General features: G+C 41.4%; 1 protein-coding gene across 2 annotated transcripts in view; it reads right to left on the bottom strand.

The window, feature by feature from the left end:
• The window catches only part of NTN4 (netrin 4), a 105128-nt gene extending 90631 nt beyond the window's left edge, over positions 1-14497 (bottom strand). Inside the window, exons 1-2 of one of the 2 annotated variants that reach the window (XM_037023083.2) lie at positions 13976-14497; positions 10728-11257 (exon numbers count right to left, since the gene is read on the bottom strand). In XM_037023083.2, coding sequence (XP_036878978.1) covers positions 10728-11257; positions 13976-14030 — 585 coding nt within the window. In that variant the 5' untranslated portion in view covers positions 14031-14497. The remainder of the gene's footprint in view (positions 1-10727; positions 11258-13975) is intronic. The other variant, XM_037023080.2, reaches the window with a different exon arrangement.
• Between the last annotated feature and the right edge of the window lie 603 nt (positions 14498-15100).

Raw genomic sequence — 15100 nt, forward strand, 5'->3', positions numbered from 1 at the left:
TAGACTGGGAAGCAAGAAGACAAACTAGCGAGAACATTCAGGAGAATATTGAAATAATGTATACAGATGAAAAACAACAGTGGTCTGACCCAGGATTGTAGCCATAGGAATGGAGAAAAGCATACATACTCAAGAAACACACCAGTAGCAGAGTGGGATAGATCTGGTGAACGACTGAGGCTGGCTGAAGAGAGAAAGGAATTGAGAATGAATCTCAGCTTTTCCGGGTTAGGCAGTGATGCCATTCATGCAGTATTTATTTTTCCAGTGAGGTAGGAGGCAAGCTCATTAGCTGAGAGCAAGCAGTGAGTGTGGGGAGGGAAAGAGAGTTTGAAATAGTTACTTCAGGAATGAAAGAGAATAGAAGAAAAAAAGACTTCCAGGGAAGTTGAGGGCTAAATTGAGATTGGAAAACATAAATTTTTTGAGGTATCTCTCAGTACAATTGTATTTTCATTTTTCCCAATGGAGTTAAGCTGTCTAGGTGAAGGAGCAAAAGGTCAACAGTAGGACTGACCTGGAATCATGTGAAGGGAAGAAAAGGGGGTAATGGAGCTGAGAGATCTGATAGGACATTCCAGAGAGAAAATCATGGGGGCAGGCTAGGTATCATGTCCATTTTTTGAAGACAAATAGGTATTTCAAGCCAGAGAAGTGGTCTACCAAATAAAAGATAATAAATAGATAAAAGAAATGGTCTAATGTGACATATCTACATGCTCTGAGGAAAGAAATTAAAATTTGAAAGAACAGCAGCCAAAAGTAACAAATAGGAATTGGTAGAGTACATGGGAAGGAAGGGAGTTGGAGAGTTGGGGTGCAAGAGTTGACAATCCTCTTGCTTTTGTTTCTTGTTTTTGCAAATTGCACCTCCTCTACTATACCTGCTGACACAGAAAGAATCCTCTGAATTTGTATAATCATTAAAGAGGGAGCTATTGTTACAAACAGGTAAGTGTTGTACTCCTTTAGGAATATTGGAATGAGGGCTCCTGGAGAATGCGGTGTTTGGTTCTTCTAACAGACCATTGGTTTAACATGTCCTCCATTGCCCTTTGCTTTTTATTCAAGGTGGAGGTGGAGTCACAGGTTATTTATTAGGCTATAAGATATTAGAGAAATGTAGGCAGCCATTACTAAAGGAATTGATAGAAAACTTCAAAAACCTAAGAAGGGGCAGAATCACTGAAATTAAAAAAAAAAATTCTTAGTGGAGATCAAACAGTATGAGAAAATGATTCATTTTCTCTCTTCAATTTAATTGTAAATGGAGATTTCTTCAGCAGCAGTCAAAAGATACAGTATTAACGTAAGTGAACATGATGTCCTTTAGAAAGCATGTGAATGTTTTTCACAATTTTTTTGTTTTAGGAATTGTGATTATGAAGTATAAAGTGATCAGCAAACATAGCTGATGCCTGGGAAACTTCTGCTCCTCTGTAAGCTGCAGGAAGGTTAGGAAGAAAAGAGAAATATAACATAGAAAGAGTGTTGATGTTTGTTCATTAGTAAGACAAACCATCCCGGAAAGAATTTGTTTCTTAGAGACATAGTGAGATATATACAAAATGCCCAGCACAGAAATTGACACATTCCACTGTGATCTCTAATGTTGGTTTTCTTTTCTCCTCAACAATTAAACATTAATGTACTAAACATTAATTAAAACACTAATAGCCTACTTCAGGAAACTGAAAATATAAATCCTTTTACTTAAAGGGGATTAATCGTATAGCTTCCATACCTTAGGCAGATGCTCTCCATCACATTCCGCAAATTTCAGAATACACTAAGCAGAAAAAGTGTGCACAGTGCTATATTTTCATTTTACTTCCAATACTATGATGACCCAGGGCATTAAAAAAAATGACTTTTTAAAAATCATTCCAAAAAATTGCTCCTATAGCTGGAGTTTTGAGTCAGAAAAGGATGAAAAGTTAGATGATCTAGAAGAAATGGAATATGGAGGCCCTGAAGGCCCCTAAAATCAGTATTTCCCTTTAGCATGGTATTTTCAAAGAAATCTTTCTTCTTCAATAGTCTTCCCTCTCCCTTTGCCATCATTATTTATTATCCAATTAGTGCTTTCCCTTCTCCCTATTTGTTTTGATTCATCTTTTGAAAACCTAAAGTGGCAGCTCTCAGGACTTTCCTCTCACTTGCCATTTTAGAATTTGCACTTACTGTTTGTCTCTGGTAAGTCAGTATTATTCCATTCACGTTGCTGCTTCATTAACAACTTTTGGAACTTTAATGTGGTGAGACTCATTTTCATCTAAGTGTCGGGAGTTGCAAAAGTGTTTTTAGTAATGGCAGCATCAGTGGGCTAAGTCTGATCCTCTCCTGGGCTCAGTTCTTGGATCTTCTTCTTTCCTACCCACACCCACTCTCTTGATAATCTCAGCCAGTTTCATGGCTTTAAATAACATCTCTGCACTGATGACTCCCAAATTGATATATTTAGTCCAGACCTCACCTCTGAACTCTAAACTCACAGATCAACTGCCTACTCAATATCTCCACTTGGATGTCTCAACAACAACTCACACTTAATATGTCCAGAAATGAGCTCCTGGCATTCCTCTCCAAATCTGCCCCCACTAGAGTCTTCCCCATGTCAGTAAATAGCTGGCTTATTTCATTCTTCCAGGTGCTCAAGCTAAAAAATCCTTACTTCACTCTCTTACACCCTACATCCAACCTGTCAGCAAATGCTGTTGGCTCTCTCCATAAAACAGATGCTTTGACCATTTCCATTGTCACCCTCTGTCCATGCACTATCAGATCTAGTCTGAATTATTGCAATAGCATTCTACCTGGTATCTCAGTTTTCCCCTTTGTTCTTTTCTTAACACAAAATCCAGACGATCCTATTAAAAATAAACTGATCTAATCACCCCTTTGCTTAAAACCTCCAATGGTTTCCAATATCATTCAGAGGAACAATTGATGGCCTTACAATAATAACTTATAATAACATATGGACCAAATCGAGACACTTTGAGAGTGAAAGGTGATAGTATAAATAATTAACAGTCTTTAACTGACCTAGGTGTAAATTTGGGCTATCTGATTACGAAGCCCCACATAATCTCCCATACCTCCGCATTATCTCTCTGATATCTGACCTCACCTACTATGCTGCACCTCAACCCTTCTGCTTCAGCCTCAGCTTACTCACTGTCCTGATGGCACAAGCAGACTTCCTCAGGCTCTTGTTCTTTCTTTCCCTAGATACCCCCACCCCGCCTCACTTCTGCTCTCCTTCATGTCCTTATTCTAAAGTCTCAGTGATACTTTCTCTGGGAGCTCTGCCTAAACATTTAAAACCCCCTCCCCATTTACAAGCCAGTCCCCCCCTAGTTTATTTTTTCTTTATACTTATCACTATCTAAAATTCTATATATTTTAATTTGTTTAGCACCTTACATTTAGAAGGAAAGCTGGAGGGCAGGAATTTTTGACTTTTTGTTCTGTGTCCCCAACTCTGGCACATAGGAGATACTTTAAAAAGTATTTGTAGAAAGAATGAACAAATCATAACTTATATGAAAGGATCAGTACTTAGTAAATGTGTAACACTCAACACAGCTAATAAACAGTATTATTACTTTATAGTTATTTTCTAATAATTCAATTCAACAAATATAATTTAGACATTTATGTCTGGTAGAGGTCTGTGCTAGGTGTAAAGGTTGGAGGTTGGGAGCCACAGAGTGTATACAATGATAAAAGGGACAAAGTTCCTCAAGAAGTGAGCAGTATAGGAGCAGAATAGATAGGAAATCGGGTATGAGTTGTCTGTGAGACATCCAAGTAGAGACACTGGGTAGGCAAGAAATATATTACAGTCTACATGAACGACACAGAATGCAGAGGAGGGAGAGATTATATTCACTGAGTTTTCAGACACTGATCAGAAGCAGTAACTTTCTAAATTTTGGACATGATTCATTTTTCTCATCTTTGAGAGTCCCCAACCCCTACTACCCCCATTCTAGTTTCTTGGGTTACTCATTTCCTTGGTAGGAAGTTACCTTGAATGCCCAGATATGCTAGGCCTCCAGGTGCCTGCTCCTCATCTTCTCTTCACTGTCCAGTCTTAATTTTCCAGTGTGAATCACTCATTACTAACTCAGCATTTTACAGTCTGATTTCTCAATATTTCCAGACTATTTTAACCAAATATTGGCAAAGTTAAACCATACAATTGAAATACGAAGCAAACAGATGCTAAATAGATTTTTTTTAAAGCTAGAAAGGAGGTATTTTGGGAGGAAAAAAATCTAATCTTTGAAACCAATAAATCAAACCTTATTGATTTAATCTCTGGGTTTGTTCTAATTTTACATAGCTTCTTTAAATAATTTTATTGATAACTTACACCCTGTGGGTTTTCTATAAACCAAAGGCATTTATTTGAGGCACGCTGTTATAAATCTCTAGTCCCACCCCTACAGGAAGGGAGTAGCCCCAGCGTGTAGATAATCAAAGCACTCTAAATAAATATATACAACATTTTATTTTCAAGGAAGCTCAACAAAATTATAGTTGAGAATATGCTTCAAAGAAAAACAACAGATTGGATAACTAACTTAGAAAAATTACTTAAAGCAGTTACTAGCTAGATAAAAAGTACTCCCTTTATCCCCCAAAAACAATTAAATAAAAAGTATGCTAAATGGTATTGAAGAACTGTGATACTCTTCCATATAGCTTACTTTAAAATGATCTTGGTTGACATTAAGTGCAAACAGTCTTTGTGCAAAAGTTAGAGATAATTTTTGTCTACTATAAAAAAAAATACATTCATTTATATAGAGTTGATGCAACCATATTACAAATGATCAGTTAAGTTCTAAGTTGTATACAATATCTAATAGTTACCAGAGCATCTTAATTTCTGTTTAGTTTTTTATTTTTATTTTGTAGTTACAATAAAACCCAATCATATAATAATTTTAAGGCAAGCTCTAATCCTCCCAGCTCTAGCACAGGTTAAGTCATTACTTATTTGATTCTGACCAAATTATTTGACTCACTAAGTCTCAATTTCTTTATCTATAAAGTAGGGCTAATACTGGTACCCAACTAACAGAATTCTTGTAAGATTAGTAAATGATGCAGTGCACTCTCCAGAATGCCTGGGCTTCAGTGGATAGTTGCAGCTATGACTCATGAGTGTTGCTGCTGTGCAAAAATAGGCAAGAGACAATTTCTGTGATTGAGGAAAACAAGTAGCTAACAAATATTAAAAAGCATTCCTTTGTTTTATCTTTTCAGTCTCAGAATCTTAAATATGGCTTAGCACACCATAAATGTAAGTACCTGTAAAAATCTGATTAAGTAACTTATCATTTTCTGCACATTTGTACCATACTAACTTTATCACAAGGTACTGGAATGTAATCCTTTCAGTGGCCTAAAAAGACAATAAATACGCTGATCTTGAAAGGCATATTATGTGTACAGCCCATTTGGGGAATTAGTCATGCAATATTTCATATTGTTTAATAAATCAATCCATAAGTTATCACAATTAGTCCTTACCTAGTAGATTTTAAGGACTATGAAGGAAGGGAATGTATGTAGTTTTTGTATCTTTCATGCCACTGGCTTGGCACAAAGGAATTTTGAAATAGTATAGTGGAAACAGCACTCAGCTAGTAGTCAGGAAATATTTAGCTGAGTAATTGCAGACAAGTCACTTAACTCTCTTCAGGCTTCAGATTACTCATCAGTCATGTGCTTTTCCATCTCTGACATTTAGATTCCTATTCAAATGCTCCTATTCTAAGAAACACTAGCAAGAGGGATTTTTACCAATGTCTGTCATTTAAATACACAACTTCATTTCCTCATATTTACATATTGAAAGAAATGGAACCCTTAATTATTGATTTTGTTCATTAATGAAAAAACTCAGAATTCTTGTCATTGTCTCTTCCATCAGCACACAAACCCTTCAATCTGTTTTAAAACCAGCAAGCCCTCCCGCCAGCATTCCCCATCCCCTACCCTGTTTCATTTACTCCTTTGTACTCACCACACTTTGTACTCACCACACTGTGACTCACCACACTGTGACAGAAAATTATGTTTTGTCTATCCTCCCCCAACCTGCTCCTCCAATACCTAAGCTTCACAGGAACAGGTTATTATTATTATTTATTTATTTTGTCTCTTTGGCACACTGCTATACCGCTTGCATGTGGAACCGAATCAGACACATAATAGCTCCAAAATCACTTGATGAATAAATGGGTGAATAAACGTTATTTAAGGTCCTTCATTAACTTCTATTCCACGTGTTGTATCCCCAGCATGTGGAACAGGATCAGGCACATAATGGCTCCAACATTATTTGATGAATAAATGGATGAATAAACATTATTTAAGATCCTTCACCAACTTATATATTTACCAACTCAGCTTCTCCATGTTGACCAGGGTTTCTGAATCTTATCCCCTATCCAAGGCTTATATTCATTCCTGCATCTGTGTCATTTTAGGATATTCTCCTATACTACCCCTGCCTTTCATATCATTCATTTATTAAGATTTATTGATTGCCTTCTGTGATCCAAGCAATGTGCCAAGTGCTGGGGATTCAGAAGTAAAAAGCCCAGCACAACCCTTCCCCTCTAACAGTCTTTGCTTAGTGCTTTGAGCCCCAGCCTCCTGTTCGACTTCTCTGTCCTGCTTTCATCCCTTGGGATGTTGTGTATTCATAAAGCTCTGGAGAAAAGAGATCTGTGCGGTTTGATTGGTTGCTATCCATCTCTGAATAGACTTCTTTTAATAGTGAACTAATAGAACGGGGAGCAAACAATTCTCACTTCTATGGAGATAACTACATCGTTTTAGAGTTGCTTTGGGGGTCACTGGAACATTGCTGTTTCCTAAACAGCAATAATCAAAATTCCAGTTCCATAAGGCATGACTGTGTGGGACCTAAAATGGCTCGCTACATCTCCCCACTTCTCTCTGTTTTCTGTACCCAGAGATGAGCTGCGGGTGCTTCTTTGCATCCTGAAGAAGCATAATTAACCTAACATCTTCAGCTTCAAGGTTATTATCTATTGCTCCAACTAAATAGGAGACCAAGTCCCCAGTTGACAGAGAGCTTTGATGTCAAATCATGCTAAGTATGAGGCCTGTCTGTGCTTTTTAAAATATTGAGGTATATTTGAAAACTGAAAATTGAGTATATATTGATGATTTGATATACATATCCATTATGAAAAAAATCACGTTCAAGCTAATTAACATGTTCATCACCTTAGTTACCACGTTTTTATAAGTATGTGGTGAGAACACTTAAGATCTACCCTCTTAGTAAATTTCATGCATATAATATTATTTTGTTACACTATTGTTAACCATAGTCACACTGCTGTACATTAGATCCCCAGAATTTACTCATCTTACATAACTGAAACTTTGCACCCCTTGAACAACATCTCCCCCTGTCTGTGCCTTTTAGCAGGACTTGGGGAGCACTTCATACCTCCGCATTAATACCTCAGCATTTACTAAGTTGTGCTCAGTGGATCTCTGAAGTCCTGAAAAAGGAGAGTTCCATGGGTAAATAAGTTTAGGAATGTCACATCTTACATTTCCCACTTGGAGATACAGGACACATAATGAGAATATTTATATAGTATTTATAGATGTTTAATTGTGTTAAACCCAGTCAGTGTTTCCCAGCGTTGGTCATGGAACCTTTTATTCCCAGAACACCAATAACATCTCAGAGGACATTCCTGCTCAAGAGAAAGCCATGTGGTAAATTCTTTTTTACCTTCTTGTCATATCCAAATGAATAGCAAATGGTTGTGAGTTAGTAAAAAGAGAAATATGCATATATCTTCCTGCTAGCAGTTCTCAGGAGAAACACCGTTTTATTAAACAAACACTAGGCTTTAAGTCAGAAGGCTCTTGACTTAGTCCTAGCTCTGTCTTATAACTGATTGACTGTATGTTTTTGGGAAAATTGCTTTACCTCTGAGCCTCAATCTCTTTTCCTGTAAAGGAGACACATGTTAGGATAACCATATTCCATTGTTTGAAACTGCTGACCAGTTTAGGAAGTTTATGAAGCAGATTTCCCTTTGATTTAAAAGGTATTCTTCTGGATGGATTTTGGGGCCTATAGTTTTAAAGACCTCTTTTAGATGACTGGTGGCTTCAGCTCTGAAGATGGAGGTATCTGATTTCTTAGACATGAGGCTACAGGTCTCTCTAAGGCTCTAAAAACCCAAAAAAGGATTTTTAACATGAACAATGAAAACAAAGTCTGGGATATATAACCTGAGTAGTAGGATAATACCTAGAGAATACCTATGAAGTCTTATATAGTATGGAAAAAGATACAGGTCTATAATATTATAAACAAGCAATAAATGAAATTTGAGACTATGTGCTTATTTGACAATAGATTAACTGGTTTATTTTTCTGATCACTCAGTTTCCAAAGATAGAGATTCGTGATACAGAGTTATATTGCAAAACTGATTTATAGGTCAGAGCTAATTTATATTCCAAAGCAACATAGGAGAGGTCAGTAATAATCATTTCCAGTGAGGCTTCCTCTGCTCCTTATCTTTAAGGAAGGCTCTCTTCTACTCTTACTCGGGAGGGAAAGATTTGTTCCCAAACCTTTCTCTGAAGGGAAGAAATTCTATGATGATTTAATATTCACTTGCAAATAATGCACTTGAGGGAATGAGGTGGCACTTGATGTTTGTCTACACTGAAATAACTAACACAAATTTTAGTCTCTATTTGCTTGAAATTTGATGTAAGCATTGATGACAATAAATAATTTGGCTTTAAAGAAGACAAAATCTTGCTTTCACTATAGGGAAAATAAATGTTACTGCTCTAAGTAATTCCTGGGCCATTGTAATACATTCAATGTGATGTTTTCTAAGTAAGCCTGCCTGCCATCTGGTTACTAAAACTGTGTTTTTACTACTTCATAGATACACATGGCCCAGTAGCAATGAGATGCAGGGAAACGATATGAGCCTGTGGATCAATTCCAAAGCAATTTGAGAATTCAAGCCATTCATTTGTTTGCAACACAAAGTGCTCTCCACACAAAAAAACAGTGAGTCTAACTTATCTGTCTCTTTCCTGTCTTGGTATCTTTAAAAATGTCCGTTGTGACAGGATATACATGGGTTTACAATATTAAGCCAACCTTAGGGACCATGAGGAAGAGTGAAAAAGAGTCTGTGTGCTTCTGTGCCACATCCTGAGTGTGCTGTTCTGGGGCCAGCACACTCCTCCTGGTCTACAGAGTGCACACAGAGGCAGTTGGATAATATAGCAAAAGTCCCTATGTGTCTATGGTAATAGGGGACCAAACCAAGCTTTTCATCAAGCCTCTGGCAGGCACCCATCCCTCATCAAAACCAAAGGCAGAATTAGTAGCACTGAGTATAGTGTCTGACACGTAATAGGGGCTCAATAAATGCTATTAAATACAATCATCTGGGAATTCTGTATACAGTAACATAATGCCACAGGAGTGCTTATCCTAGTCTCTTTTGCTATTGTACTGCATGCATCGGACATATGCCTAACACCTAGTGCAGGCTCTCTCAACTATGGTACTATTGACATTTGGGGCTAATAATTCTTCCTTGGGTGTGGGAGGGATGCTGTCTTGTGCACTGTTTACCAGCCTCCCTGGCCTCCACCCACTAGATGCCAGTAGTGTCTCTCTCCAGCAAAAATGTCTCTTGTAGACATTGCCCTGGGATGGGTGGAGAGTAGGAAAATCACCCCTACTTAAGAAACACTTACCTAGTCTCTGTGTTCAGACATGTACCAGAATTAGAAAGGTTATATTTACTTTTTCATCTTTTTTCTGAATCAGTATTTCTTGATCTACATTACATGTTGAAGGATCTCTTACTCTGCTTTCGCCCAGTTTTCTATGAATGTTATTTTCATAAAGCTGGAGGGAGAAAACTTTCTAGTACACCCATGTGAATTAAAAAGACCTGTTTTCCCTTTAGGGGAGGGGAAATATGAAACAAAGAGAAACCATTCCATAAAGAAATTGGACCAGTAGCTAACGAGGCTGTTTTACAGAATAAGATTGAGATGGTCTTGGGCCAAGGATAGACCCAAGTCCCTAAACTGGAAATAATGTATCTGGAAGTCCAAAAAAAACTTTTGTCTCTTAAAAAAAGGTACCTTCATTTGTTGGCTATGCACTCTTGTAATCTTAACAATAAAACTCCACTGTTATACAAAAGTATCCTTCTGATAAACAGATTTTTTTCTCCCTTGGTTTTATTTTTATTTACTTCCTATTTATGTTAACAGTTTCAGGAAGATAACAGCACGACCTTCAGGAACAGGCTGTCTCAATAGCTCTTGCTCCTTCAGAAGCGTGGTAAGTAGTCCCACTAACTGAAGAAATTAGTAGGCTTTTAAATTTCTGAGAGAGTGATGATGTGTGTCTACTCTTCCACAAAATGAAAAAAATTAAAATCCTGGAATTCTGACTTACACCTAGCCAGTGGGCAACTGAAAATGACTACACAGCCATGTCTAAGGGTGAGAAATAATTTATGACAAATAAAGCTCATGAAAAATTCTAATTTCATTCATGTTACTACAAGTATACCTTCATGCTTTAAAAAAAATGTGGGCTGGTAACATTTTTCTACCTAACTTACAGTGTAGAGTTAAACATGTGCCCTTACCTCTCCTCCAGTGCATGGAAAAGGACTGGAGTATCTAGAAGTGCAAATAGCTCCCTTCTTGACAACATCATCTTCCAGGCCAAATGTAGCCGAGCAGTTAGTTGCAAAGTACTTGTAAGGCTTCCATGTCTTCCCAAAGTCCTGGGACCGGTCCAGCACCATAGCTGCTGGCCTGGGGGACTTGAACACCATAATTAGATGAGTGAAGTAGAATTCAGCTTCCAGGTCCAACTGGATCTTTTCTCTGTGCACATCCTCAGCAGACTGCCACCATGTGCGAGGAAACCTGAAGGATGAGTCTGCCATGGCAGCCGGCAGGTGAGCCAGGTGAGACTGGGCAGCATTGCATTTATCACATTTGGGCTGCTGACAAGTCAGATCAGTGTTCTCACTATAGAAACAGTACAGTTCAGTGGCGTTCTGACCACAGGTGGTGTCTGCCCAGAGTTTTCTCCCTAAAGCCAAATTTCCCATCTGAGGATTACAGGCTTTTTCACAGCGGGAGCTCAGTCCAGCTACTCCACTCAGTCCTGGGGAAGGGAAAGCATATGTTATTCAAGAGAAACCCATTTGGAAAGCTCTTCTGTCCATCTAGTCCATCTTCAACAGTCAAGTTATCCTCAAAGAACTTGAGATTTTCAGTAAAGAGGAAACCACCAAATTTGAGCGTGAATACTGTTCTGTGCTTACACACCATTTGTTTATGCAAGTGTGTGTGTTTATGTTTGAGTGTAAAATTCACATAACAGAAAATAGAATCACTTCACAGAAGGAGCTAGAGGAAGGAAAATGGAAACATCAGGGTAAAGATAATGGGCCTAAACCTTTTAAAGTACTTTGCTTTCCAAAGTCTCCATATTTGAGATATACTTATTTTGTTTTTGAAGTCATGACTTAAATAATACCAAAAACAATAATGTTTTTAAGATCATTTAATTTAACCTTTCAAATATAATTTGAACCCTCAGCATTATCTAACATGTTTATGAGAATGCATTAAAAAGGAAATGTAGAATTTTATTATGTTTTTAAGCCAAAAAATATGAAGGTACATATTCCCTAGAAAAAGTGATATGAAATACTTCATCAGTATACAATTGGATCTTATTTAAAGATGCAAAGCCAGAAATCACTGAAGCTCAGTTGTGCAATATCCATTTTTAATATTAAGTAAATAAAACTAAGAAAAAACTCCCTAAACTGCCAAATGGCAGAAAAGCTTATTTGACATGCCCTGCCTCTTGAGTGTTTCTACCTATGACAGGTTATCTAGTAGTTACCTGTTTGCTTAACAGGAGAATGTTTACAGTCTGGCAGCCACTAACAGCACCTTTAAATGTCACCTGTGAACTAAAACACCTTCTGAAAGAAACATGTGCTTTCACTCAGAAGTCCAACAGACTTTAATGTTTCAAAATCTCTTAAAATGGTAAACAATACCTACTTATTAACATCCTCACTACATATTATAATCCTTTAATTTGGGTTTGTCATTTTAATTATGAATACCTTAAGCAAAATCATCTATTTTAAAAATTAAAACAAGGAAAGAAGGAAAAGGAGGTCAAACACCCAAATTCTGGCTAACTGAATGTTTCTGTTTTTAAGAGAGAGTGCTTCTGAACTGTTATCACTGTACTGTCGGAAAAACCAAATGACAGCTTAGACTAAAACAGAGATATTTCACTGACAATCACCAGCCCTACATTACTTTTGGCACCACAAGAAAGGGCTTCCTTAAGCATATTTTTTAAATGTCAAATTCAAGTGTGCATTATGCCCAGACTCTGTTTGCCACTGTTCTGTTAAGCTGGGGCAATAGTTGCTTGTGGCCAAGATCACCCAAACACCTATGACTCACCTGTAAAGCATTTCAGGGAAAATAATATACTGCCTGTACAAGTATTTTTGACTTGAAACACTTGCCTTGTGATATTTATTTACAACCTCTTGATTGCTTGCATGTTTTTGCCATAACATGGTTTGAAATGGGAAAGGTTTATTAAAGTTGATTTGTGGTTGGGGGAACGTGCACAAGTGCACGCAGGGGTGCATAAGTAGGAAGAATTTAAGTAAAATCTAAGACCTTAAATGGCTCCTTGAGAAAAGTTCTGAGTAATTTTAAATGCCCCCAGACTAACAAGAAGTGCAGAAAAGATTGGAGCCAGATAATAATTGGTGGACAAAATACTTGGAAATCCCTAAAGAAAGAGTCATCCAAGTATAGCAAGGATGCTCTTGTGAGTCAGACTGGTTGCTTTTACTGCGTGCCGGCGTCTCCGGGCACCGAGTGGAAGACGCCCAAGGGGAGGGAGAAGTGCACCGATGCTCTCTACCCACCTACCAGCACCTCTAGCCCACGCTTCCCTTTTGGGGTAAGCGAGATACATTTGAGAGACCGGATGGCCAAAACGTCCCTCACTTTCCTTCCCCCTAACTGGAAACCAGGGGACCCGCAAGAGAGAGGAAGAAGAGCAGAAGGGGCTCCGAATTTGGAAACGGCAACAGGAGGCCAGCGGCAGCCCGAGAAAAGCGAGATGGGAGTGGTAGGGATAGCGCATCTGACGACGCCTCTGCCGGCGGTCGAGTTACCGAGACAAGGAGCAGACCCGCCTCCGACCTCCTGCGGAGCCTCGGCCAGGGTACCAGTTCCCTGGGAGCGGTCAGCCAGCTCCGTGCAGTCTAGGGTGGCCACCACCTACCGCCCCAGCCTGGGGGCTCACAGCGCTCCAGCCACTGCCCGAGTAAGCGGGCACAGAACCACCCCAGGTGTCCCTACCTGGCTCCCCAGTACGCAGCATGAGGTCGGGGACTACCGCGATCGCTCTCAACAGGAGAGCGGCCTCGGCCCACGCGCGCCCAGGGTCGCTGGGCCACCCCTCCCCATCATTCCTCAGGCCATGAAGTGCCGGGGGATGGCGAGCTTGGTCCTTTGTTCGCTCACAAAGTGGAAAGGCAGTTTTTTACGAGCCCAAACAGAGAAAGAAACCAAGGTCGTAGTATCTCTGGCAGGGCGCACCCAGGATATCGGGTTATCCAAGGGCGTGTGTATCGCAGTTGCAAAAAAATCAATAGTATTTTAAACTGCGGAGACCCAGGGAAAGGAGGCGGAACATGGCCACTCATTTCATCCTCGGTTGCTGAGCTCGGCGCTCCCAGCCCGCACGCCCCTGCACCCCCGAGTCCCGAGGTGGAGAACAGAAGGAGCAAGGGAAGGGGGGTGGGGGCCCGGCAGCGTCACCACCCACCTGCGGCCACCGCGGAGCAGCCCAAGAGCAGCAGCAGCCGCGCGCAGCTCCCCATGGCCGGGAGGAGCCGGGAGGACCCGGGCCGGGCGGGCGAGGGAGGGGGCCGAGCCCTCTTGGCTGTGGGATGAAGCTCCGACGGTCCTTGGGAGGAACCGGGGCTCTTTATTTCCTCGTCCTCCTGGGGCTCCAGGCTCGGTCAGCGGGAGCCGGTGGCTGAGAGCTGCGGGCCGGGGCCGCGCCGGTCAGTGGAGTGACCCTCGCGTACCGGCCTTGGCTGGCCCGGGCACTCGGGGGGCGGTGGGAGCCCCGGGACCATAGCCGGCTTGGCGACGCTGCTCCGCGGTGCGGTCCTGCGGGCTCCTCCGCAGCCAGCCCGGGGCTCGGCGCCCACAGTAGCCGCTGAACTTTGGGAGACCTTTCACTTCCCGGCCGCCGCTGCCGCCGCCTCCTGGGCGTCCTCCTCCGCTTTTACCACCTCCTCTTGCTGCTGTGTCTCGGTCCCGTCCTTCTCCATAGGCAGTTGCATGGGATGCATTTTTATTGCACCGACACCGCGGCGCTCCGGTGCCAGCCCTCCCCCACTCGCACCTCCACCCCTTCCTCCCGCCCGCCCCCCGCGCTCTCTTGACAGCCGCGGCAGTGCAGGCGCGTGGCCGGGTAGTCGCCGCAGCTCGGGAGGGGTTCCCTGCCCCCCTGGCCCGACTGGCCGCCCACGCTGCCTCCTGGCCAGCTCCTACCGCATGCCTCAACTCCCGCGCACGTCCGTCACCTGGGCCCCCAGCTTCTCTCTTGCCCCTCCCGGCCCTTGTCCTGCATCTCCCTGCGAGACCCCCCTGGTGCCTTCCAGCACCCACAGTCCTACTCAGGGAATCAGTCTCCCACCTTTTCTGGGAACATTCCAGAGAGCAGTTGACTCCCTCTTGATCAGGTCAGGGCATGCCGAGGGGCTTAAAAAACCGCGAAACAGGCGCGCGCCTACTTATCACATCCCGCAGCAAAATAAGCCCTCTCTCCCCACCATCACCCCTGCCACCCCTTTCTCTCGGAGTCTCACGACCCAGGGGAGGACACCCCCACCCCCCACCCCAGCCTGGGGTCACTGGCGTTGAAGAGGGCACTGAGTGA

The sequence above is a fragment of the Manis javanica genome, chromosome 10, assembly GCF_040802235.1.
Source record: "Manis javanica isolate MJ-LG chromosome 10, MJ_LKY, whole genome shotgun sequence".
Taxonomy (NCBI): Eukaryota; Metazoa; Chordata; class Mammalia; order Pholidota; family Manidae; genus Manis; species Manis javanica.